The 26,167-nt window shown below is 35.3% G+C and overlaps 2 protein-coding genes across 4 annotated transcripts in view; one reads left to right on the forward strand and one right to left on the reverse strand.

Moving 5' to 3' along the window:
* LOC129803416 (D-2-hydroxyglutarate dehydrogenase, mitochondrial) overlaps nt 1–26,167 on the reverse strand; it is a 121,628-nt gene that overhangs the window by 30,377 nt on the left and 65,084 nt on the right. The window contains exon 1 of one of the 2 annotated variants that reach the window (XM_055849973.1): nt 2,702–2,803. The exons of the other annotated variant lie outside the window; for it this stretch is intronic. The gene's annotated coding sequence lies outside the window, so the exon portion shown is untranslated. Of the gene's footprint in view, nt 1–2,701; nt 2,804–26,167 lie in introns of those variants that run through there. 2 annotated transcript variants of the gene reach the window in all.
* On the forward strand, nt 1,282–25,889 carry LOC129803182 (polyhomeotic-proximal chromatin protein). Of its 2 annotated transcripts, none has more exons than XM_055849575.1 (4): nt 1,282–1,719; nt 8,762–11,465; nt 11,935–12,310; nt 24,446–25,889. In XM_055849575.1, the coding sequence occupies exons 1-4, from the start codon at nt 1,685–1,687 to the stop codon at nt 25,288–25,290; spliced, it is 3,960 nt and encodes a 1,319-aa protein (XP_055705550.1). In that variant the 5' UTR covers nt 1,282–1,684; the 3' UTR covers nt 25,291–25,889. The 2 variants fall into 2 exon arrangements, with proteins under 2 accessions (XP_055705550.1, XP_055705560.1); XM_055849585.1 differs by having other exon boundaries at nt 8,762–11,450.

Consider the following 26,167-nt stretch of genomic DNA (forward strand, 5'->3'; position numbering starts at 1 on the left):
TCACCTTCACCGGTTTAAATCGGGTTAGTGCTAGGTCATAGCATTGGCAAAAATGAACCACAAAAAACAATGAATATGCCTCAAAAGCAATTATGCTGAAATACGCCATGAAATTTGCATTTATGCACATGTCACGAGTGTATGTGACTCTATGAAAAGTCAGTTATACAACATTTTCACGTGGGAAAATATTCTTAGTGCATTGAGATCATCTTCACTTAGGCATAAGACACGATCAAAGATCCCAACCCACTTTTGTCAGTAACATTGGTCGAATGTATTGCGAAAGGAAGTTGTATGGTGGTTGGATGGCGGTAATTTATGTGAAATGGGTAGATAGTAACTGTAGAGTTATATATGATTGAGAAATGAGAGATGGGGTGATCACAGAGATGCAAATTTTGTAAAATGGCTGAAGTTATTTAAGGGCATTAGTTATTCCCTTTCTGTAAATCATCCTGAAATGCTTAATCTTCCGTTCTCTTTGGATGGATTTCAATGCTTGATGAGAAACAGAACAAATATAGTCTACAATGGGTGTGAATGAGATGGCAATAGTGTGATAAAATTTCAGACGATATTTTACTCAGCGTTTCAATGGACCTATACGTCGGACCACTCATCTAAGTATACTTGAATAATGTAAACTGGTTCCCAGTTATTCCCTCTTTTGTAAAGTGTGTGTGCTGCTTGTTTATTTTTTTTATTTATTTTTTGGTTGTGTATTGTATGGAGAGAAACTTTCAACTGTGTATTGGTGTAAGCCAAGAGTATTTTATTATAAATGGTTTCCCAGCCCATATGAAATGGGGGAAATGAAACAGAGCTATCGTCGCATGAGAGGAATGCTAAGAGCATTTTCGGGGCGACTGTCGATGGATGAAAGGGGAGAAGTGAAGAGGACGAAGAAAGCGAGGAGGAAAGGAATAAAAAAAACAAAATGAGGGTCTGTTCGCTTTGTGCCTTTTACTGCGAACGAACATGAAACGACAAGTAATTTATAAGCAAGGGGACCGACGATGAATCCCCTGATGTTAACAAAAACGAAAAATGAAAGAAAGAGAGGAGAACATTGAAATAAACCGAGGGGAGACTTGTTTGCCCCGTGCATGAGACCGATGCCAGATGGCACTGACAGTAAAGTGGTGTGAGTAATTTGATGGGTGCGAGTGAGATAGGTGCCTAGTCAACTCTACTAGTGTGAAGAGTTGAGATGGCGAAATACCAATGGCGGTGCCGCTTGGCTTCGCTTTTTGTTTGGCTGACTGAAAACCTTCACTGCCCTCTCCATTTTCATTTCATCAGTGCGCAGTTGTGGTTCATACACGTTCATTTGTTTTATTCCACTGAAAATTTGATAGCTGGCAAAATAGACTTTCCGCTGCCTTCGCGTTGTGAACTGATTACGTTTTGTGTGTGACTTTTGATGTGTGGTTGCTGCAGTGAACAGGAAGAACTACTAGAGACTGTTGATAACGCAACATAGAAAAAAAAGATAGTGCGGTCTAAAGGAGAGATTAAAAATGTGTGCCATATTCAGTTGGAGAAATTTGTAGATTTTTTTTTCTCTATAATCTTCTGTTATGTTCCATTTGCTTTCGTGATTTTTTTTCTTCCTTTAACATCCAACTGACCTGTGTATAATTTCAACAGAAAGTTATACCTAAGTTAATATTTCATTATTATGGAACGAAGAGCGTTTCGGTTTTTTACAAAGAGGTATTTTTTATTTATATTTATTTTAGTTTAACTCATACGTTCCTTTCCTCTTTCTCATATGTTCCCTTATTTTTATTTCATTTATGGTAATATCATGTATAAAATATAGTAGAAACCGGTTTTAGAGGATAGTCAAAAAAGAAATAAAAAAGGTTGGTTTCATAAATTGCAGTATCTAACTTGGATGTTGTGTATGCGGTGGTGGCGTGCGTGTTAATTGTATGTTTGGTTCTATGTCAATGTATACGTAAACTTCTTACTGTTGTCTCATTCTGTCTCAGGGAAAATTATTCAAGTGATGTCTATATTTTGTCTCACTCTATTCACAATCACTAATCCCAATTCTCACACCAATGTACCATTTGTCGCCATATTTGCCAATTTAAAGAGTCGATTTTGCATACACTTGAGGGTTTTCTTCTATTCTCCTCTATACTTCTTCCAAACTAATTTATAGGCCTACCCGATGACCTAAACTCTTGTGTGTGAAAAAAAAATGTCAAATGTGCAAAGAATGTAAATGACAGTGAAGGTTCATTTTGACCTGAATGGTGTCCTTAACCTCTTCACTGCAGTGACTCAACATTTGCATACCAGTTGCCCTTAAATACCATCCAAGGTATACAATTTTATGTGGAAAAGAAGGCTCAAAGCTCAAGTGTACAGAGAAGAAATTGTAAATTACATCTTCTCTGGCCTGGGTATTTGCAATAAAAAACCGGTTTGGTGTGACTGAGACCACTATACAGATACTTAAGTGGGGGAAAGAAAAATATATATAAATGTAAAAATTCAGGGAGGAAAATTCAAGGAATTTTACTGCTGCTCTAGAGTTTTGCATAGAACAAAAAAGGGGGAGTTTGTATATCCTATTCAGGATCCACTCATAATCCAAATTCTGAAAACTGTACGTTTCGTTTTTGATGATTTGCACAACAGGAAAGAACTTATGCGATACATTGTGTAAACGAGAAACACTTACCACGTAATTTTGTATAAAATTTTACACACTTTTTGCACGGCTGTGCACAGAAATAAGAAGAAAAAAACTAAACGTCTTCAATACACTTGCATATGATTCAAAGAGATGAGAGAATGTCAGTATGAGATAGCAATAGCAGTTGCGCGAGTTTGTTGAGATATCACAGATCTAAATGAGTGAAAGAGATAGATTGTAGGGGATACCTTGTAAAAGCAGCAGGAGCCAATTTGCTTGATTTTTATCATCAATTTTCATGTCATACTTATATGGCTGAAGGTGCAAGAGGTGGCATGCTGAAAGAGAGTATCAGCAGGGGAAAAAAAAATTAACACGCGTTTTATACTTAAGCAAAGAAGCGTGGAAAATTATGAGAAGAGACCTTTTGAATGCACTAAAGAGCTTCGCCATTAAATTGCTTTAATTAAAATTCTGCATTGAATTTTAGAAAGAACATGATAAATTCATTTTTTCATGCAATGGGGAAAAGAGTGAGTGAGATGAGGATGTGTGAAATGGCGAGATGGAGAAAACAAGTTAGAAAAAAAAGTCAGAAACGCCCTCCTGGATGAAAAAAAATGTTATGTGGACCCTCATACACATTAACATTGAAAATACAGTTTGGTACGTAACAAAAAAACGGATGGATGAGGGAAAAACTTGGATAATATAGTTTTTCTGACCCTTTTTTCTCTTTGCACTTTTATGATTCCCTTGGGTTTAGTAGATGCAGCCTAGAAATTCTTTGGGCTGTTTTAATGTTTTAGTTTTAGAATTCATTCATTCATTTTCAACCGCTTATCCCTATTGGGGTCGCGGGGCTATGACATCCAAATTAGCAGCCCACGCTTGTCGATCCTTCGCCACTTCAGGAAGATGTTCGGGTTTGATCCCAAGGCACTCCCATGCAAGATCCTGAATTTGATTCAGTCACCTTGTCCTAGGTCTGCCCTGAGGTCTAGGTCTCCTCACAATGGCTTGCATATCTTTTCTGGAGAATCTTTCTTCATTCATGCGTTGAACATGTCCATACCATTGAAGTTGTGATCTCTCGACCCGAAGAAGCAGTTCCTCGACTCTTAGTTCTTCACGAACGGTTACATTCCTCACTTTAATTTTAGATTTTTTTAGAATATGTTAGGAAAAAATGGATCGCTGCATTCTGCATCTACATAATGCATTCTTATTAAGAAGTCCTTAGTAAACTTCAATTAACAAAACATTAACTTTTCATGTCATTATTCTTACCTCCGATTGTATAAACGAATATTAAGCACAGAAATTAGTAATATGTAAATCTTTTAGACATTAAGTTGGATTGGAATGTACAAAACCGCATATGACGTAAGAAATTTGGTGTTCCTGTATTCAGTTTATGTAGCATTTTTGTAAAGCATTGTGTGTGTGTACACGGTAAAAAATGTGACAAATTTCCGCATAGGAGATTAATTTGTGGTTTGTCGTTTTCTCAAAACTGAAAATGGTGATATAGTCCCCGCTTTGGGAACAATTTTATTTATTTTATTTCGATGTACCGGACTTTTATTGCCATTTTGTACATTGTTCAGTTTACAATGTTTCGTGAAAAATGTCCATTCAGACGCTTCAATCATTTGCACCGGGCGGGACTCGAACTCACAACTGTGACAGTCGAGCCGGGGGTCATACCGCTCAAGAGCCGAACGCTCTTACCAATTGCACCACGGACCTCCTCGCTTTGGGAACAATCCTTAAAACAAAACGAAAATTTCTTGTTCTAAGATTGTGCTATGTGCTGAGGGAGAGTGTGATAGAGAGTACGCTACATAAACTTTCTCTGTATACATTCAATTCTCTGATATCCGGATCCCCGTTATGCGAATGGTAGCTGTCAAACATTCGGTGAATACTTAAAAAAAAGCCTCATTCGTATAATGTCTTTTCGTGTGTAATTTTTACCTCCAGACATCCTGATGTCAGAAAAGAGGTCTAGGTAGTTAAATAGACAATGTAGGGTAAGATGAGGTAATTTGGAATCATGAATAATTTGGAACTTCTTGTAGTGAGAGATTTCCTATAACAGTTGAACAGTTTTAGAAAGCAAAAGGAAAAAAAGAAACGAAGAAGTACTCTCAATTGTAAAGTTTTGTACTTCTTCGTGATTTTCTTCTTAACTTTGACCATCAGAAAGAGAGAGAAAAGCTCAAAATTCCAAAAGAAGCATGATCCGGATTACCCTATCTTACCATAATGGCTTTTTAACGCAGATACCTTCGATACTGTTGGCACTCATTCAGGCCAACAGTACGTTTCGCTTTCACTGCAGCATTGACAGAACCGCAACGTACAATTAAAAAAGAAGAAGAATACAATCAAGAGTTCAGACGAACAAGAAAATACATTAAAGTATACTAATCGGTATAATTTCTCCGGAAAATGTTGGATTTTCATTTCCAACATCCATTTTTGCTTATAACAATGCCATATTCTAGTAGGACTGTTGAGCCTAGAAGACTTGGAGGAAGAAAGCCCGCCCTGACGGGGACTCTTCTAACCCAACAACCAATCACTAACGGTGGCTAACCTCAAGTTACGATCTCGCTATAGTTCCGCTAGATGGGGTTGTGAGTGCTCAACAAGTTACGAAGCACAGACGGTCTTCACCAAGCAAAGTGAGGAGGCCGCTAGATTCATGGCTGTCTAGGAATGGGAAATGGGGCTCAAGTCCGGGAGACTAGCGATGAAGGATGCTCCAGCATGTTCTGGTGCGGGCCCTGTAGCATTCGTGCTACAGTATGTCCCAACTTCGAAACAATTTTGTTATAAAGCTTACAGACCATTTCGGAAACGATTTTTAACACACTTTCATTTACGTCAATTACACAAGCCCGCTAAGGAAATAAACTCGTACCAATTTTTTTTAAAGGTGTTTTTTGATTTCACATAGAAATAGAATATTGCTATATTGAAAAACTTATGCGTATCTGCGATTAAATTAAACTTGTTCCATAAGTTATACTTATTCAATCTTTGTTGTTTGATTTAATTTTGTAAACGGAAAAAGGTCATGTTTTTGTCTTATATGGCGTCTACAAACTAGAATTAATTTTTATGGGAAATTTTATTTTTTTCTATTTTTTGCGTTTAATTTTCTTTTAAAAAGCAGTAAAAAATCCTCGTAGGGGAAAGTACTCTCCCTTCGAATGTTCATGCCTTCGAATAAGACGAATTTTCTTTTATTTTTCCCAAGAGACTTACAGATTTCTGTTAAATATTAGTTATCTTATCATCAATTATTGATAATTACGTGATGATTATGCGTAGTTTTTTGGATAAATAACAGAAAATTCACATGGCACAGGCATGAACGTTCGAAGTGAGATTACTTTCCCCTATGTAGAGGTCTTAAAGTTAAATCTGTCTTCTGAAAAGGTGTCAAAAGCAAGTTAACTTCCGCTGATTTATGCTGATTCCGATATAGATTTTTATATTGTGTAATAGAGTCCTTTTAAGATGGGTTAACTTGGAATCATTTCCATTTTGGAACTGTGAGATTTCCTAACAGTTTTAGGTGACAACAGGAAAAAATAACGAAAACTCTTGAATGTAAGGTCTTGTACTTTTTCGTGGTTTTCTTTTTCTCTTTGTCAATCTGAAACAGTATGAAAATCTCCAAATTCCGAAATAGACATGATTCTAAATAACCCCGTCTTACCCTAAAGTCTACAGTTGATCCAATCTTATTTTGCTACAAATAAAGCGAAAATCCATTTATATTCACAAATTTTAATTTGTTAATTTCTCAGAGTGTACCTTTTTATCATCGAATTTTTCATCGATCGCCTATGTTTTCCAATGAAAAACACAATAAGGTGACTGTTGTTTATTCGTTTTGTTTAACATTTATGTCATATTTCTGACTAATTTTAGTTAAATTCAGTGCTAATCTTTATTGTTAACGGTACGTGAAGTTTTCAAATGAAATAATTACCTTATTTCGTGAAGAAAAAGGGTTTTTCTGAAGTATCTGCAAATGCTTCAATAGGACACCCCGGAGATATGATTTTTTTTTGGATAGATTTTCTTATTGTTTTAGATGGGAAAGGTGAAAAGACCAGGAATAAGAACAAATCCTGCACTCAAAAGTAATTCAACAAGGTTTTGGAAGCCTTTCGTCGCGGTTTCACTTATACACTGTTTGTCTCAAATTACAAAATTTCCCTTGTCTCCATTTGGATTAATTTGTTTCCAATAGAAGCATTTTGCACTTGTGTGTTTTTCTTGTATTTAAGAAGTTTTCAAATTATATCTAAATAATTTCCACTAAACAGTAACATTCTAGAAGAGTCAAGGAGCGAATTTATGTAATTCTCTTCAGAAAAAAATTGAACTTAAACGGCGTTATCACACTTGCACATTAAAATTTTAATGTGATTCACATAAATTGTCGCTTGTGAGCGTCCAAATATGTTATTTGTGTCTTTGAGTCAGTTAATATTTGGGGTTTTTCTATTTATTTATAAAGAAGTGGACTTGGCCTGCAAAAATAAGTTTAAATTTACCTAAAGCATAAATATTTTTCACATTAAAAAATTAAAGAGAAAATCGCATTAATTTTTCGCATTAATGCTATAAATCAATTTATATCAAATTTTGCGGGTCAAGTCTACCTTTTTATCAACAAATAGATCAAATTTTCAGTATAAAATGATTCAAACACACAAATTACACATTTGGACTCTCACCAGCGACACTTATTGTGAATCATATTAAAATTTTAATGTGCAAGTGTGTGTATCTTCTGTCAAAGTTAAAGCGTCTGGAAATGGTTTTGAATTTGGACATTTACCCTATTGAACAGATCTCGCTAAAGTTTAAAATTTTTAAATATATTTACAACAACAAAAAAGTGCACACGTTAATTTAATGAAAAAAAAAACCTGTAATGTTTGCAGTATCAGGATGAGTATGTAATTGCTTTTATCCAAAATACGGTTTCGGGAGTGGGAGATAGTTATTTTGTTTAACTTGCACTTTTATGTGTACTCTGGAATAATGTGTTTTCGCCAGGAATGGCCTCATGCTTTAAATAGAATCCCAGGCAAATTGCAGGGACGCAGGACTATGCGAGTTTGTCGAATATGTTAAAATCAAAGGTTTATGACGTATGCGAAAATGTGGAGCATCCGAGGGAAAATTGAAATGCTAATATTCAAAGTTGTGTTTAACTGGAGTGGTGAACAGCATCATTCAATAACTGGTGACCTCATTGAAATTTTTTCCTGGGACACTTAACAACAGTTCGTTAGTACACATTTTGTGTTTATGTGGAAAAGTATACTGCATTTTGTGATCTCATCATGTGCCCAGTGGTGGGTGTATTGAACTGAAAAGCCACATGTAAAGTGATCCTGTTGGGCGGTTGCGTTTCCTGCTGTGTGAAGGGTGGAATTACTTCTTGCTTCTATATTCTTTTTTTGCTCTACGGGCTTTGTGCTTGAAGTCTGAAACCCTCGGAGGATGAAGAGAAAAATTCTCAGTCGCGTGAAAGCCTATTCCCTCTTAAAATTGTACCTTGGGTGAGTGAAAGAGATGCATATGCTTTTGGAAGGGTAGTATAGCACAGGCAGAAAAAAAAGCGCCCCTTTTGCGTGCAGGCAGAATTGCAATTGAGTTTGTATACTGGAGGCAAAAGAGGGTGTCTCAAAATTTCCTCCCTTTCAGAGAAATGGCGTGTGTGTGCTTGATGAAATGGGAGAGAAAATGGATGGATTTTCCTTTCAGGCCCCCTAAAACTACAATTTCTCTTTTATATATTGACTTTAGGGGTATAGAGTGCAGGAAATTTTCTGATTGTGCAAAACTGGGTATTGCAGAGGGAAAAGGAGTTTCTCCCTTGTGCATTCACTCTGAACTTGGATTTAGTTTTTTTTGCTGTTGTTGTTCTGGTTGTTCTTCTGGGAACCGTTTGAAAATGTCTCATTGCGTATTTGAGTGTGTATTATAGGTTCAGATATTTTTGATTTGGGAATTGACTGAAGAATCGGAAGTAATTGATGAAAATTGTTGTATATGCCATTGCAGATCTGAACACTACAACAATTTGCAGAAGCAGGAAGAAGAGGAGAAATTGAATGGAATTGTGAATAATAATAATCAGAGTTCACCACTTAAGGATATTCCACAGACTACGGATGCTGTGCAGAAGTCCTTGAACGGAAGTGGTGTTGGTGGCAACGAAGACGTTCCCAAGAGTTTTGGGAATCCAGAAGAGAGAGTTGGTGGTGAAAACAGTGAAGGGGGAGGAGAACCAAAGGAGTGTCCAACGCAGGAGCAACAGCCACCGACACAGGAGGGCAGTGAGGCAAAGAAGATTCGATTGAAGCAGCAACAGAAGAGTGATCAAGCATCTTCGCCCCAAAACAGTCATTCACAGCATAAGGTTCAATTGGCAAATGGCAAGAGACATGGTAGTCCATCGGGATCGAGTAATTTCAAGAGAATAGCTCCAGCACCAACATCAACATCAAATACAACAGGAAGTAATCAACATACACAAATCCACAGTAATATTGGTGGAAAGAGTGGTGCAGTTGTGAGTCAGGCTAATAGCGAAAGGCCGTTGAAGTGCTTGGAAACTCTTGCCCAGAAGGCAGGAATAACATTTGACGAGAAGTACGAGGTTGCAAATACACTCATTAAACTGGAGAAGTCTCAGAGTCCGGCGCAGCAGCCGGTGGCTGCGCAACAACCCCAACCAGTACCCCTAACAATATCACAGGAGCAATTGCAGCAATTGCAACAGCTACAGTTTCATTCGGCATTTGCTGGCAATGCCATTCAAGTGAAACAGGAATTTCCGCATCAGGCAGCACAGCCGACAATGCAGATGTCTGCAGAGATTAAGCAGCAGATTGTTGATGCTGCCAATCAGCAGCATCAGCAGCAACAGGCACAAGTGCAGCAGATGCAGGTGATTGATGGGAATCAGGCGGCTCATCAGCAAAATCCACCGAGTAGTGGTGCTCCAAATGCCATGGGACCACCTCAGACATCCACAACAATTAGCACAATGTCTCCCCTGCACGCCATGTCGGCTAATCAGGTGCCAGCTGAGTGGCAACATGGACGGGTTCAGGTGTTGCAGCAACCCATCCAGAATCCAGCCTATCTCCAACAACTCTATAGCCCACAGGTGTTGATGCAGGGAAATATCTTGCATTCTGGATTGGGACAGCAGCAGATTCAAGTTATTGCAGCAGGAAAACCATTTCAGAGTGCACCTCAGATGTTGGCTACAACAGCTCAGGGGAAGCCTGTCATTGGAAGTAGTGCAGGTGGCTTCAGTGGGGCTTATGCTTTACCCACAATTCCTTCAAGTCAATCTCAGACACTCCTTTTCAGTCCTGTGAGTGTCTTGAGTTCCCAGCCACAGCAACAGCAGCAGAATCTTCTGTCCACAATGCAGAATCCTCAGGCAGGAAAGCCACTAAGTGAACAGGATATGCAGAAGGCACTGAGTGGGCAGAAAGTGTTGCAAAAGGTGGCAGCATCATCGGCAACGGTTCAGAATGTGGTTGCATCGACAACAACGGCCGCACAGCAAGGTGCCACACAGGGTGGTGCAGCTCCTGGTCAGCAGTGTGTTCAGGTGTCACAGGCAATGCCAACGGCCCAAATTATATCACCACTGCAGCAACCAAGTACACAACCAATGCAATTTGCAGCTCCATGGCTTCAGGGTGTCCAGCAATTCTGGACGACAAATGGTTTGCCATCCCAGGCACTTCTAACGCAGAATCCCATAATATTTCGTGGAGCAGCTCAGCCTGATGGATCTCAGAGTATGTTTGCGGTACAGCCAAATCCACAGGCAGCAGCACCTCAGGTGATTCAGGCTCAACCACAGAATCCCACCATAACACTGCCGTGCAATATGCAACCGAGCGTGGTGAATAAGCAGCCGCAGCGCGTCGCCACGGAGACAATAGCACCAAAACAGCCGACGCGGGCGGCTCCTATTCTACCCCAGGGCGCCGGTGGGGGCGGCGGTGGCGCGCAGCAGATTCGGCCAGCATCGTCAGTGTCAACACAGACGCAACAAAATCAAGTGATGCTGAAGCCGGGTAAACTGCGCGCCAAGCCGCACACCGTGCGTCCAAGTGCTCCGGGTGCCATCAAAGGGGACGCCATGATTCAGGCTAAAATTGTTCAGGGTGGCCAAGTGGCGTATTCCACGGCGCAGTCGGTGCCACAGCAAACGATGCATCAGGTGATGACGTCTGCTGGCAGTAAGATGGTTGTCATGAGCACCAATCCGGGTACACCAATCAACATTGGTGCTACACAGTTGACACAGCCGACACAGCAGATTCAGATTGCTACCGATAAGCAACCAATGCAGCTACAGCAGCAGATTCAGCATCAGCAGAAGGTGCCAAATCCAGCAACAACTCAGAGGGCGCCACAGGTGTTTCAGCCACAAGTTGTCCAGCATATTCAGCAGCTACAGCAGCAGATGCATCAACAACCAACAGGAATTCAGCAGCAGGCCTTCCTGCAACAAGCCGGATCTCAGCAAGTACTCACGGTGACAGCAGCAGGACCTCAGCCTACCATTCAGCCAAAACCATCCACCATGGTTATTGGTACATCGCAGCAACATCAAATTGTAGCAGATCGGAATGCTGTGAGTACCGTTGCGGCCATGACGAGCACTTCCAATCCCGTCCAGGTGGTACCTAGTACCACCATTCTCAACCAAGTCAATGCGGTGAGTCTCTATCAAGTATGTTGTCACCATTACTACTTATCATAAAATCTCTCACACTTAAACACGAAAAGAATGATATCACTGATATCACAATGCCAATTGATTACAAAAAGCTTATAATATTATGAGGGAGCTTTGTCAATGGGTAAAATAATAAGTGATTCCTACTATATGTAAGTTTTGGGTATAGATGATTTTCCACTGAAACTCCTGAGAATGAAAGTGTATTGATTTTCTGTTGCTCCATTTTGCTAAATGTGCTATTTCCTCAATAATACCAATTAATAATTCACATCAACTTTGAGGATATTTCCTCCCTGCATAATTCACCATTTATTAATGCTTCTACAAATGTTTGCTTGCAATATTTTTACTCCAATCTTTCTATTAGAGAAAATTTCTCTATATTGCTTACTTAATTGTGTGATGCAATGTGGAAAAATAAATTGGATTTTTTGTCTTAATTGTTTTTTTTGTGGAAAAGCAACTGGGACAGCTGGCTACTTCAAACAATCTCATTGGTCCTCTGACGTCGCCACAGGCACCACTGCAGCCTCCACCGAATCCTCTTGTGGCCATGACAACTCTCTCAACAGCTCCTCTATCCACACTAGCCATGGGAAATCCACCGACACCAAAGGATGTACCAACGCCAACAACTGAAGCGGCCAAGGTGCCGGAAGTGAGCGCGGCTGTAAGCAAACCGGCTGAAACAGTCAATGTGGTTACGACAAGTACGACAGGAGCAACAGTAACAACGGAAACATCCACATCCTCGACAATTTCCACAGTTACTGTCACGAGTTCAGGTGTTACTCAACCACAGGAGACACTTTCCAATGGCAAATCATCTACACCAGGTAACTTTGTTGATTACCATATTGAAACAATCTTTTGATATTTTATTATGGTATTTATGGCATACCATAGATGTGAGTGGCTTTGGTCTCCGAGGGTGACTTGTCTTGTTTTTGTTCGTAAGTTTTTCTTTAATTCTAGCACTTTAAGAATGGTCCTCACTGATCTGATCTACCATATCCGATCGGTGAAGACCATTCTTAAGTGGTAGAATTAAAGAAAAGCTTACGAACAAAAGAAGGCAGTCACCCGAATGTAAACACAAAGCAAATGCAGTTAGCACAGTTGCTGATCCAACCGACGAAGATATCACATCACATTCATTCATTCATTTCCAACTAGTGATTCCAAATAACCGTGTTTTTAGGATTGACGGTTAACCGGTTTTAGGTGGCTCTGAAACCGGTTTCAAATTTAGGATTAGATTATGGAATTTTGAGCAAATTTTCAGAACTTTAATTTTGATATAATATTTAAAGGCCTCTACACATTGGGAGCAATTTTCGTCAAAAATTGCGTTTTTGACAGAAATTTGACATTTCCCCCTACAACGCTGCAGGGAATTTCCTTCAAAAAAGCAATTTTTGACAAAAATTGCTCCCAATGTGTAGAGGCCATAACGCATAAATATCACAGTAAAAAAATGTGTAAAATCGACCATTTTAGTTGTTTAGTTTAAACAGTTTAAAAATGTTTTAAAATACACAACATTTTGGTAATTTATTGTAACGTGATTGAAAATTACCACTATTATAGTTGAAAATTTTCAACAATGTTGTTTAATTTGAAAATGTGTAAAATTTTAACACAATAATAGTGTGAAATTGGATAAATTAATTATTTAATTGCGATCCGTGTAAAATTTCTCACTATTATAGTCATAAAAAATTTTCAACAATGATGTGTAATTTAAAACTGTGAAAAAATACTAAAAATTACCACTATTTATAGTATGAATATAGTTTTTCACATTACTATAGTGTGAAAAAATACACAACTTTATGGTATTTTTTGTCATATCAAAAATTAACACTATTATAGTTTGATCATAATTTTTAACACTATTATAGTGTGAAGCGTTGTGTATTTCAACCAAAGTTGTTGAATTTTTAAACAAAAGTTGTGTAAAAATTGTTAAATTTCCAATTAAGACTTATACTTCAGTAGAGATGCTTTTTATTGGGCAAAAGTCATATAGAACATCAAATATTTATATGCATAATAATAAGTATATCGTGAAGATCCGAGTATCAGATGTAATCATTTCGCATTAGGGGGGATCCCGAGTACAGGAAAAACCAATAAAAATGTCTAAAAAAACAAAAAAATCAAAATCTTCGAAATGAAAAGAAAATTCAACAATCAACAGAATTCAACAATTTTGGAGTTTACACATAAAAATTCAACCATTTTTAAATTCAACAATTCCAAATTCAACATCTTGAAATTCAATACTTTAAATTAAACAATTTTAAATTAAACACTTTTTCCAAATTTAACACTATAATAGTGGTGTGAAAGATTACACACTATAATAGTGTTATTTTTTTTACTGTGATATTCTTTTTCTCAGTTAGTTCAGAACTTATTTATTTTATTGCTTTATTTTGTATTTAAAATAATTCAGAAAATTTCAGAGTGCAGAAAAATTACTAGAAGTTTTTTCAATAATATTGTACCGTGGAGAAACTAATACAATGTAGATTTCCGTAAAAATAACTATTTTTTCACACAATTTATTTTTCTTAAAATAAATTGGTTACAAATGTTGTCGTGTTTGACAATCTTTATTGAGGAAGTAGGGTAAGGGCTCATAATTTTGTCCAGTCTGCTTATAAGCATCGATGTTCCAAGTTTGAAGTGCGATATTTTCAATACTAATTGACTTTTTATGTTACCCTCTTTTCAGAAGGGGTGTTTAGAAACTTGGCAAGCTATTTATCGTCTTATTTTTACTAAAATTAGTTTTAATACGTTTAAAAATGTAATGATATGTAGAGGTGAATTTGGCTCTTATTTTGGACAACTTGGTTATTAATTTGGACAGCTAATCCGCTTCAACAGGATGCCCATTGTTCTTAATTTCATGAACCAATCTTACCAAGTCCTCTTCCTCTTCATGTAAGGGAACCGTAGAATGTCACAAGAAGCCCGAAAACTTTCCATATCATTCAATAAAGTGAGTTGACTTCGGTACTCCAAGTACGTGCGGATTCGCTCATTCCGTGGCCTTTCCGGGAGCCTTTCAAAGCATTTCTCGCTACATCTCTTTCATAGAGATGATGCTCCTTTGTTTCCCCAGGCATTTGTCCAACATAGTCATCACAAAAGCTAAAAATTCACGAAATTTCGAGAGAAAAACACCTGTCCAAAATAAGGAGTATCACCTCACTGGTGAATGTCTTAGAAAATTTTCCATTTTTCACACGAAAAATCTAATTCACAAGGCAAATCTCACTTCATGTCAAATGTACAAATCACCATTAATGTGAATTAACACAATATTCAATGAATATTCAATAATATCACTCAAAAAAGCGAAGAAATATTGTTAGTAACCTCACCACAGCTAAATAAAACTGAAGTAAACACGAAGTTCTATCATATTTTTCGTAAGCAATTGCTCACATTGAATTTTCAACAAAGCAATTTCAACTCAAATCATATTCAAAATTTAACGTATTTAGTGTTAAAATCTTCCAAAAAGAACAAATATTTGGATAGAATTCATTATTCATCAAATATTGGAATAAAAATCCATTTTTTTAAATTTATTTTTAATGTCCAATTTTATCCTCAAAGTGTCCAAAATAAGAAACTGGACAAAATTATGAGCCTTTCCCTCACTTAAAAATTTTATTCTTAGATCTTGGAAAATAAGAAAAAAATATATAGATAACGTTTTAACGAACAAATCGAAAGAGTTTTCCTCTTTATTTTTTAAATCCCATAACTTAGTTAAATTTTATTAAATTTAAGTTTAGAAAATTTTAATCGTGAAAAAAATATTGGCAAAAATATAAAAAAAGGAATATTGGAAGGATAATACCAATCGCTACCTTATATTCGCTATAGTTTTTTTTGTAATATCTTGTAAAAGTATTCTCAAAATTATTCTTTTTAAAAAAATCAAATTTTTCGATCGCGAATGGTTGTTAAAATCAATTGTTTAGTTTAGATAATTCTCTACAGAAAACGCACCGATGCATAATTTTTGGTATTATATATTATGAGAATCATGATTATAATTTACACAAAATTCACAAATAATTTGATAGAAAAAATTCCATATGCGTTTAAAAAAAAAAAAGAAATACTTATAACCTATACTTATACAGTGAGTGTCAATAGTTTGTTGCCTAATGGATGTTTGAGAAATCAAGTGAAAAAAATGATAGAAAAAAATACTTTTCCAAACTTTTCTTTTTGCAGATGAGTTCCTTGTAATCCGTAGATATTATTTATAGTTTTCAAAAAAAATAATTAATTTTATTTCATATCAAAAATAATTGTTTTCCAAAAGTTGGTCATTTTTGAAAAATCAAAAGTTTGTTGCCTCATTAAAAAAACTAATTCAAAATGGTGAAAACGTGCAACCAACTTTATGTAAACCGGTTACATTTTGAGCTTATGTCATTTGATAGGCAAATGGTGGATTTGTACATTTTTAAGGCTGTCAATGGTAAATATATAGGTGTAAAAGTGATGATAAATAACAAGAAATAATCAGTTTTTTGATAATTCATAATTTAGGTTATAATGGCAAATTACAAAAAGTTGAAAGGTGGGATATTGTCCAGAGATACTGCTGGAAGGAATCGGCGTCGTTTAATTGCCAAATTTTATGTAAATTCATGAAAAGTTATACATAAAATGGTCAAATATTATAGTTATGAGGCACGAGTACATCTGAAAAACGCTACTGGTAGACCCAGGGTTTCGACTCAGAAAGTCGATAACCGCATTCTAGGTATCTCTGATAGTAACCCCATGATGTTTGCTTCAAAAATTCAGAGTCGGCTGGTTACAGAAGGCATACAGGCTTCAAAACCAACCGCAATTTAATGAAAGTGATAAGAATAATTACTTGGTTTGCAGGTTTCCATTGTTAAACAAAACCAATCTGGTTAAAAGGTTGTAAATTCACTTGGAGCATGCTAAAAACGTAAAAATACAACCTCTTACGCAGTTTGGTTTTGCTTACCAATGGAATCTTGCGAGCCAAGTACCTATTCTTATGTTTTCTTTCATTTTGAGTTTGATTTTCGAAGCATTTGAAGCCTGTATGCCTTCTGTAACCAGCCGACTCTGAATTTTTGAAGCAAACATCATGGGGTTACTATCAGAGATACCTAAAATGCGGTTATCGACTTTCTAAGTCGAAACCCTGTGTCTACCAGTAGCGTTTTTCAGATGTACTGGTGCCTCATAACTATAATATTTGATCATTTTATGTATAACTTTTCATGAATTTACATAAAATTTGGCAATTAAGCGACGCCGATTCCTTCCAGCAGTATCTCTGGACAATATCCCACCTTTCAACTTTTTGTAATTTGCCATTATAACCTAAATTATGAATTATCAAAAAACTGATTATTTCTTGTTATTTATCATCACTTTTACACCTATATATTTACCATTGACAGCCTTAATAATGTACAAATCCACCATTTGCCTATCAAATGACATAAGCTCAAAATGTAACCGGTTTACATAAAGTTGGTTGCACGTTTTCACCATTTTGAATTAGTTTTTTTAATGAGGCAACAAACTTTTGATTTTTCAAAAATGACCAACTTTTGGAAAACAATTATTTTTGATATGAAATAAAATTAATTATTTTTTTTGAAAACTATAAATAATATCTACGGATTACAAGGAACTCATCTGCAAAAAGAAAAGTTTGGAAAAGTATTTTTTTCTATCATTTTTTTCACTTGATTTCTCAAACATCCATTAGGCAACAAACTATTGACACTCACTGTACTTATACCTTTGTTGTTTTTCACTCCATTGCTTGAGAAACTAATAAATACCAGATTTTGACAAAAAAATTAACAAGAATCTTGTGTAACAATCTTGGTGAATTAGAGTCTAATAAGATACGTAGTTATATTAAAATATAGCAAGATTCAATAAAAATCTCAATGAAGACAGTGAGCGGTAAACATCTTGTTACTTTTCCACATAAAACAATATTTTACAAGATTGTACTAAATCGTTTACAATTATTTTCTCAGTATACAATTGATTTTTAGTCTTGTAATATTTAATATATTTTCAAGTGAAGAAATTTTGCTGTAATTTCCAATAATCTTTAAACAAACAATTCTTTCAAGAGTGGAAGAAACGTGCAGGAAACCCATTACTACTATCCTTCATATATTATTAACATACTGCTATACTACAGATTACACTAGGAATCATATTGCACTTCAGGTGCCCTTCTAAAGTAGAGGAAGTATTTTGTGCAGGATTTTCAAGAAATAAACTAATTAAGAGAAATTTTAAAATTTTTGGAAGGAGACGGTTTTAAACCGGTTTCATCTCTAAAAACCGGTTTTAAAACCGTCTCCAAAATAAGGCGGTTAACCGTTTTACGAAACCGGTTAACCGTTGTTGGAATTACTATTTCTAACCGCTTATCCCTATTGAGTTCGCGGGGGTCGTAGGGTTAGCATACCCAGATTATCAGCCCACGCCTGTCGACCCTCCGCCACTTCAGGAAGATGTTCGCAGTCGATCCCAAGACGATTCAAGGCAAGATCCTGAATTTGTTTTAGCCTCCTTGTCCTTGGTCTGTGTCTGTAGACTTCGACCAGTAAAAACTTGTTTACCACACAAATTCTTATACTTTATTATGTCCGAGAGGTTTGACTTTCGAGTTCGATAAAGTATTATGTAAGCGCTTTATGTTGGCACTTGCCTTTTTTCTTTACAAACTTAAGTGAATTTTCTTCAAAAGATGTTCTTTGAAAACATTCACAATATGATATAATATACAGTAGCTTCTCCAACTTCTAGGAGAAGTCTGTAAAAAACATATTTTTGTATACAAAAATTATATTGCCGTTATGATTTATTTTATTGTCGATGGCCATATTGCACTTCAACTTGTAACATTTTTTTTATTGTTCTCTTTTCTTTACCTTTCTGTTGGTCCTTTTTCTCTGTTGCTGAGGATCTTTCTCTTTGATTTTTTCTCTAATGTTTTTCACAAAGAACTTTCTCTTATTTTATTTATTAGGGGTTTATTCTTCTTATTACTGATTTATAAGATGATTGCTCCGCTAAGAACTTTCTCCTTACTGCTTTCCTTTCTTATTATTCTATTCTTTCATCATCAGATTCTTCACGATTCTTACAGGGCTACAATTATACTAGATCCTATGCATGATTCAAAATTGTTTTCAAATAAATTTCATGAAATTGAGAACGATCTCTTACGGAGTATCGAACAGATCATACCCCTTATTTTTTATATCAATTTTTTTCTAATAGGGTAAGTGTGCCAAATTACGGCATAGTTGCATGCAAGCGCCAAAGTCTCAAATTGATTTTTTTCATTCCTTCTACTTAAGGAGTGCTGCTTAGAACCTTGTAGACAGTTTATCGTCTTTATTTACTTTAAAATCATTCTTAATACAATTTAAAATGAATAAAAATGTAGACATAGCATTGGTGCCCTATTTCGACCACCTCCATTCTCATAGTTCCTTGCCCTTTGGAAATTCTTAAAATGTCTTTTTCACGTCATCTCGTTTGTCGAAGCTACATTTTTTGTTATTCTTTTGCATTGTATAATCTCTGGAGTATGTAAAAACTAAAAATTCATGAAAATTCGAGGAACAAAAAAGGTGGCCGGAATTGCAAGCTGGCCGGAATTTTGCACACTTACCCTAACTCTTTTCTTGCAATTTACTTTTACTTTGCTTCTCAGGTCTTTCGGAGTTTGTCAGAGACAGTAGGGGGATATGGGGCACCTTTAAATTGGGACCCCTTTAAAATTAGGCGTTTTTCCCCTATTTTTAAATGGAACTAAACCTTATCATGCAATTTCACAATCAGTTTGTGGACCTAAATCATATCATCGCAAGGTCCAATTCCATTTAAAAGTTGGAGAAATATGTCCAACTTCAAAAGTGCACTGCTTCCCCTTTTTCTTTTTAAATTATTTAAATGCAGGTTTTCTCAAGAGCATTTTTTTGATAGGGATCTCTTTCCTCAGTGTGTCTATTATAATATTTTAAATATTCGAATAACATCTTCCATCTTCTTAGAATTGAACATTTCCGCTAGAATTTTACATTTTTTGGGAATTATATATATGGTTTTAATTATTTTTCTGGATTTCCAGGTAACTGAAGCATGTATCGACCATTAAGGTTGAATCGTTACATTAAAGTCAAATGGTTTTTATCGTTTTTATGAATATTATGCGTTGCTGTTCATGAATTATCTTTTGCGAAGTGTTCTGCTTTAATTACAATGACGCATTATGTTGCAAAAGATAAATGATTAACCATTAATTAATACCGATGTCTTTAAATTGAGTATTTTAAGACCTTTCCAAAAAATCTAAATTTGACAAAATCGGTTGAAAACAAAGCCTTACAAAGCCTTGGTCCAACTTTATCCTGAGAAAATTAAAAATGGCGATTTTTTTGAACATAGATATTTATGGATGAAATGTACATTTAGATTCTGCATATTACAAAACATATCCGAATCTAAAAATGAATGAAATCACTTGGAAGTGTTGACAAATTGAATATGGCTGCTATATATGCTGCTCGGAATACGGAAAATCTTTCTATTTCAATATCGAATCCATATTTGGATAGAGTAGAGGAAGTGCTTGTAATTTGGGACAGGGTGAATATAAGCACCAAACATGTTCTAAGTTTGAAGTGAAATATTTTCAATGGAAATTCAAGTTTTTGTTACTTCCTTTTCGAAAGTGTTGTTTAGAACCTTAAAAAGCAGTTTATCGTCTTTGTTTTTTTTTCTAAAATTATTCTTAATATTTTTTTTAGAAATCAATGAAAATGCAGATTTGAAATTTAGTGAAATATTGGACTTCGCTTGTAATTTTGGACACTTTGTTTGTAATTTTGGACAGCTAATCCACCTCAATACTATGCCCATTTTTGATAATTTTAAGAACTTTACTTATCAACTTCTCTACGTGTTTATTAGAAGGAACCATAGAATATCCCAAGGAACTCGGAAACCTTCCATATAATTCATTAAAAAATCACTTCCTCCTTTGTTTATTGAGGCATCGAAATTTCAAGAAAAAAGTTCTGTCCAATAGAAACAATTATCACCTTACTGGCTAATCTGAAAAAATTGTCTCAATTTTCACACGAAAAACATAATTCCCAAGGTAAATCTCTCCAGAGGGTGAATTCTGAAATTCGTGAGTTTGTCACGTGATACTTTCACTGCTGTTAGATCCCTTTTGTGAGTATTTCTTGAGCTTTTCATACAAAGCGTCATGTGAAATATTCACGGTATCCTGAAATTTACCTGATAATATATGTTAAAGTCTTTTGAAACACTTAGATAAGACGAAGTCAGATTGATGAATTTATCACGTAATAAAATCACAATCTAAGAATTCATACCCATGTCAAATGCACAGATCATTGTTTACGTGAATTTACACAATATACAATGAATATTCAATAATATCACTTAAAAGAGATGGCAACGCGTCCTAGTTTTGCTGAGTGCTCAAACTCACGAGAGATGGTTCTCCGTGTATTATCTTATTGCATGCTATTTGGGTGCATATAGGTTTACTACCGATTAAATTGATTCATAAATTTAAAAAAAAATTGCTTAAGAAAACCACATTTTAGATTATCTTAGTATGAGTAACAAACATACGAATAAGTAAAAAAGTAAATCCGAGAAAAGTTATATCATTTACGGGTACATTACCAATTCATTATCGATTAAGATGCAGCCGGGTTGGAAATGTCAAAAACTTTCCAAAATATCCAAATTTAAGCAAATCAGTTGAAAAATAGACATTCCAAAGTGGTTAAAGTTTGAGCTTCGGAAATTCGATAACGAAATGTTTTTCGAGCATATAGGTATCTAAGGACGAAATATTCACCTTGATTACCTCCAAAACTTATTCGAAAGTGAATCTAGGAGTCATTTTCGAAAGAAACCAAAAACATGATTTTAAACGGGAAGGAGGGAAGTGAGGGGAAATAAAAAAAATAAAATAAAAAAAATATTTCGTACGGTAAGGGATCATAATTTTGAACAGGGTGCTTAAAAGCATCAAAGTACTGAGTTTGAAGTGTGATATTTTCAATATTAATTGACTTTTTTTTTGTTATTCTCTTTTCAGAAGAGTTGTTTAGAAACTTGGCAAGGGTTTATCGTCTTTGTTTTTACTAAAATTAGTCTTAAGGGTAGACTCACACTGACAATAAAATGCTCGCCGTAGACTCACCGTATTTCGTTAATTTACGTATTTTCATTTCAATTTTTTAAACAAGTTTTCCATTACTGTATAACCTTATCTCATACTCGACGGCACTAGGTAAAAATAATATAAAACAATTGAAGAAAAACAACGAAAATTCGATAAACGGTTAGCAAAAAATTAATTTGGAGAAATTAATCGTACAGTTTTTTTCTCACTGTTTATCGCATTTTCGTTTTATTTCTTCAATTGTTTTATATTATTTTTACCTAGTGCCGTCGAGTATGAGATGTAATTTGGTAATTTAGAATTTGCGTAAGAATTCCAATGAAAATGCTTAATTTAACGAAATACGGTGAGCATTTTACTGTCAATGTGATTCTGCCCTAATACTTTAAAAATGAATTGATACGTAGAGGTTAATTTGACTCGAATTTTGGACAACTTGGTTGTTAATTTGGACAACTTGGCTGTATATTTGGACAGCTAATCCGCCTCAATAGGATGCCCATTGTTCTCCATTTTAAGAGCCAATCTTATTAAGTCTTCTTCTTGTTTAGGTAAGGGAACCGTAGAATGTCACAAGAAGCCTGGAAATTTTCCATATAATTCATTAAAGTGAGTTGACTTCGGTAATCCAAGTACGCTCGGATTTGTGCACTCCCTGGCCTTTCCTGGAGCCCCCCAAGGTTTTTCTCACTACATCTCGTTCGTAGAGATGATGCTCCTTTGTTTCTCCAGGCATTTATGCAACCGAGTCATCACAAAAGCTAAAACTTAACGAAATTTCGTGAGAAAATAAGGATTAAAGACACCTGTCCAAAATAAGGAGTATGACCTCACTGGCAAATGTCTTAGAAAATTTCCCATTTTTCACACGAAAAATGTAATTCACAAGGCAAATCTCACTTTCAGGTCAAATGTACAAATCACCATTAATGTGAATCAACACAATATTAAATGAATATTTAAAAATATCACTCAAAAAAGCGGAGAAATATTGTTAGTAACCTCACCACAGCTAAATAAAACTGAAGTAAACACAAAGTTCTGTCATATTTCTCGTAAGCAATTGCTCACTGAATTTTCAACAAAGCAATTTTAACTCAAATCATATTCAAAATTTAACGTATATAGTGTTAAAATCTTTCAAAAGGAACAGATATTAAGATATAATTCATTATTAATCAAATATTGAAATAAAAATAAATAATTTTAGTAAATTTATTTTTTGTGTCCAATTTTATCCTCAAATTGTTCAAATTTAGAAACTGTCCAAAATTAAGAGCCTTTTCCGTGTTGGAATAAAAATACATAACTTTAATCAATTTATTTATAGTGTCCAATTTTATCCTCAAAGTGTCCAAATTTAGAAACTGGTCAAAATTATGAGCTCTTACCCTAATATTGTTCGTAAATGTTTATGAATTCCTACTGGGGACTCACCTATAATATGCTCGTAAATTGTATTACCAATTAAAAAGTTCGTAAATGTTTGTAGTTTTTTTCATAAAAATTATTCGTAACTTGATCACTTAACGAATACGTTTTGTACTTAAACAAATATTTGTTCGGAAATGTTTGTAACCACACAAAAAATACTCGTAAAGTTTTATCACACAAACAAAAATGTACGAACAAATGTTGGTAGAATAACAAAAAATGCTCGTCAATTGATCATGTTACGAACAACGTTTGTAAAAAAAATTACAAACTTTTGCGAAGTTTTTAGTGCGTTATACAATTTACGAGCATTTCGTATTTCCCGAGTAGAAATTCACAAACATTTACAAACAATTTTACGAAATTTTTTCCGTGTTGTTGATTTGTGGGGGATCGTCGAAGAGCGGAAGTCGATATCTCTTACCGTTTGGCCTTTAGCCGTGTCTCAAGTTGAAAAAAAAAACAGTTGATTATATTAATTTATCTCTTTGAGTTCGAGCAGTAAAATATCAAAGAAAAACTAAATATTAGTACTTAGCCAATGCCTGAAGTATTACGTGAAGTATACATGTAAACACGACGTTCTGTCATATTTCTCATAAGGAACTGCTCACACTGAAGTTTCAGGATAGCAATTTTATTTCAAATCATATTCAAAATTTAACGAATTTTGTGGTAAAATGTTCTAAAATGGAAGAAAATTCTATAATTTTAATCAATTTATTTGTATGTAGTGTCCAACTTTACCCTCAAAGTGTCCAAAATTGCAAGCTGTCCCAAATTACAAGCACACTGAGAGAAATCCGAAAAAGTTAAAATAACATTTCGGAAATGTTAATTTTACCCTGCTTTATTGATCCGAAATCGGTGTAAATATTACCCTTTTTAGGCGTATTAGGGGTTAAAGTTACTCTTTTTCATGTTAATTTTACACTTTTAGAAAGGTGTAAAATTAACATTAAAAAATGTTGATATATTTTTACACCTGAAAAGTGTTAAAATTATGAGGAAAAAAAGTTAATCGCACCCCCATTTTTTTCTCAGTGTATGTAGTGTCCAACTTTACCCTCAAAGTGTCCAAAATTACAACCTGTCCCAAATTGCAAGCAGTTCCCTAATATTTTTTGTTTGAAATAAATCATGATTCATTCGAGATTTCTAGAAATTAATTCAACAGATACAAGTTTACGTTTTATTTGGAAAATGACTCACTGAAAGTCTTGTTTTTTCTGTCTTCTTGCAGCAACTGAATCACCCGCAAAAACACCTAAAGCTCCTGAAAATGTTTCCAATCAGGCCAAACCTGAGAGTCCGCTGAAGGATGTGGCTAAAACAAATGGTACAATGGCCACAGTTGAGGCTCAGGAGGCCAATGGAGAAGTTAAGACGGAGAAGGCTGTGCTCAAGGCCACTGTGAAGCCTCAAGTGCTGACACATGTGATAGAGGGATTTGTGATTCAGGAGGCCAATGAGCCATTTGCCGTGACACGGCAACGATATCCTGATCGTGATGCCAGTGAGGAGCCACCGAAGAAGAAATTGGCCACTGAGAAGGGTGGCAGTAGTCCGCCAATGTCACCGATCAATTCCACGGAGATGGCGTGTGAATTTTGTGGGAAGACAGAATTGAAGTCGAAGATGAAGAAGAAGCGTTTTTGTTCGCTGTCTTGTGCAAAGGCTTCCAAGGAGACTGGAGCAGCAGGAGGAGGAGGAGGAGGGCATCATGCCCAAGTGGCTGAGAGTACGAATAAGACTGCGACGGAGGGAGGAGGAGTTCCGGTTAATGGAACTGATGCTGCGGTGACGCAGGAGGAGAGTGGGAATCAACCTGCAGAGGAGATGCCGGTGATGGTGCGTTGGAGTGTTGCTGAAGTGTGTGATTTTATTAAAAATCTGCCCGGATGCAGTGACTATGCTGAAGATTTTGCCATTCAGGAGATCGATGGGCAGGCTCTGTTGTTGCTCAAGGAGAATCATCTGGTGAATGCCATGGGAATGAAATTGGGACCAGCTCTCAAGATTGTGGCCAAAGTGGAGGCATTGAGATTTGGGACGCCAAATGGAGAGAAAGAGGGACAAACTCAGTAAAATTTCCAAGCGAGAGAGAGATTTTATCGATTCTATTCATGAGCAAAAAAATTCCCTCCAAAAAAAATTCAATTCAACATTTTTTTGAATTTAAAAGTGTAAAAATTTTAATTTTCTCGTGAGGCGTTTTATTTTATTGGCCACTTCTACAATACTCTATAAAAATGTATAAAGAAAAACAACTAAAGAAAAAAGAAACAGTTTTCCGTGTTTTGTATCACAAAGAAATTTTGTGATACAATAAGATGCTGTTTATTCTTTTTTTTTCGTTGGAAAAATACGCAGGAGATGTAATAAAAATTATAAATAATAAAAAAAAAGAAGCAGAAATTGAATTTCTTCTCAATTGTGACAGGCTAATAAAAAGAAAAAAATACAGCAACAAAAAAACTATTTGATCTACTTGTTAGAAAGATAATAAACTTGAGTGTAAATTGCATTGTTCAATTCGTCTCTTTCTCTCCACAATGTACAGTTCTTGCAAATAAGAAATACATTTTTTTTATTAATTAGATTTCTACATGTAATATGTAAATAATAATGCGTAAGACAAAAAAAATTGAAATTATAGTAAATAAAACGTACTTTTGTGATCAATACACCGTCCGTATTATTTAATGTCGGAAGGGCTCATACTCGACTAACTTTTCTTGAATTTATTGGAAGACTCTTCACAATTCTATGTATCTAGGTCACAGGTACATAAAAAAAAACCTTCAACATCGATGGTAGTCATTTTTATGCTAATAAGAAAGGGGATTCCTCAATTAATTATCTATATATATAAACTATTCTGAGGAAATATATTCAACTTGATCTATCATGGAGAAATATTTACATATTTTTTTTTATATCAACCCTCTGCATAATTTTCAAT

This window comes from Phlebotomus papatasi, chromosome 1 (genome assembly GCF_024763615.1).
Source record: "Phlebotomus papatasi isolate M1 chromosome 1, Ppap_2.1, whole genome shotgun sequence".
Lineage (NCBI taxonomy): Eukaryota > Metazoa > Arthropoda > Insecta > Diptera > Psychodidae > Phlebotomus > Phlebotomus papatasi.

Excerpts from the sequence above, each read along its gene's own strand:
- LOC129803182 (XM_055849575.1), top strand. The coding sequence starts at position 1,685 with ATGGAACGAAGAGCGTTTCGGTTTTTTACAAAGAG. Across the intron at positions 1,720-8,761 it reads TTTCGGTTTTTTACAAAGAG|ATCTGAACACTACAACAATT; the intron begins GTATTTTTTATT and ends ATGCCATTGCAG. Across the intron at positions 12,311-24,445 it reads TGGCAAATCATCTACACCAG|CAACTGAATCACCCGCAAAA; the intron begins GTAACTTTGTTG and ends GTCTTCTTGCAG.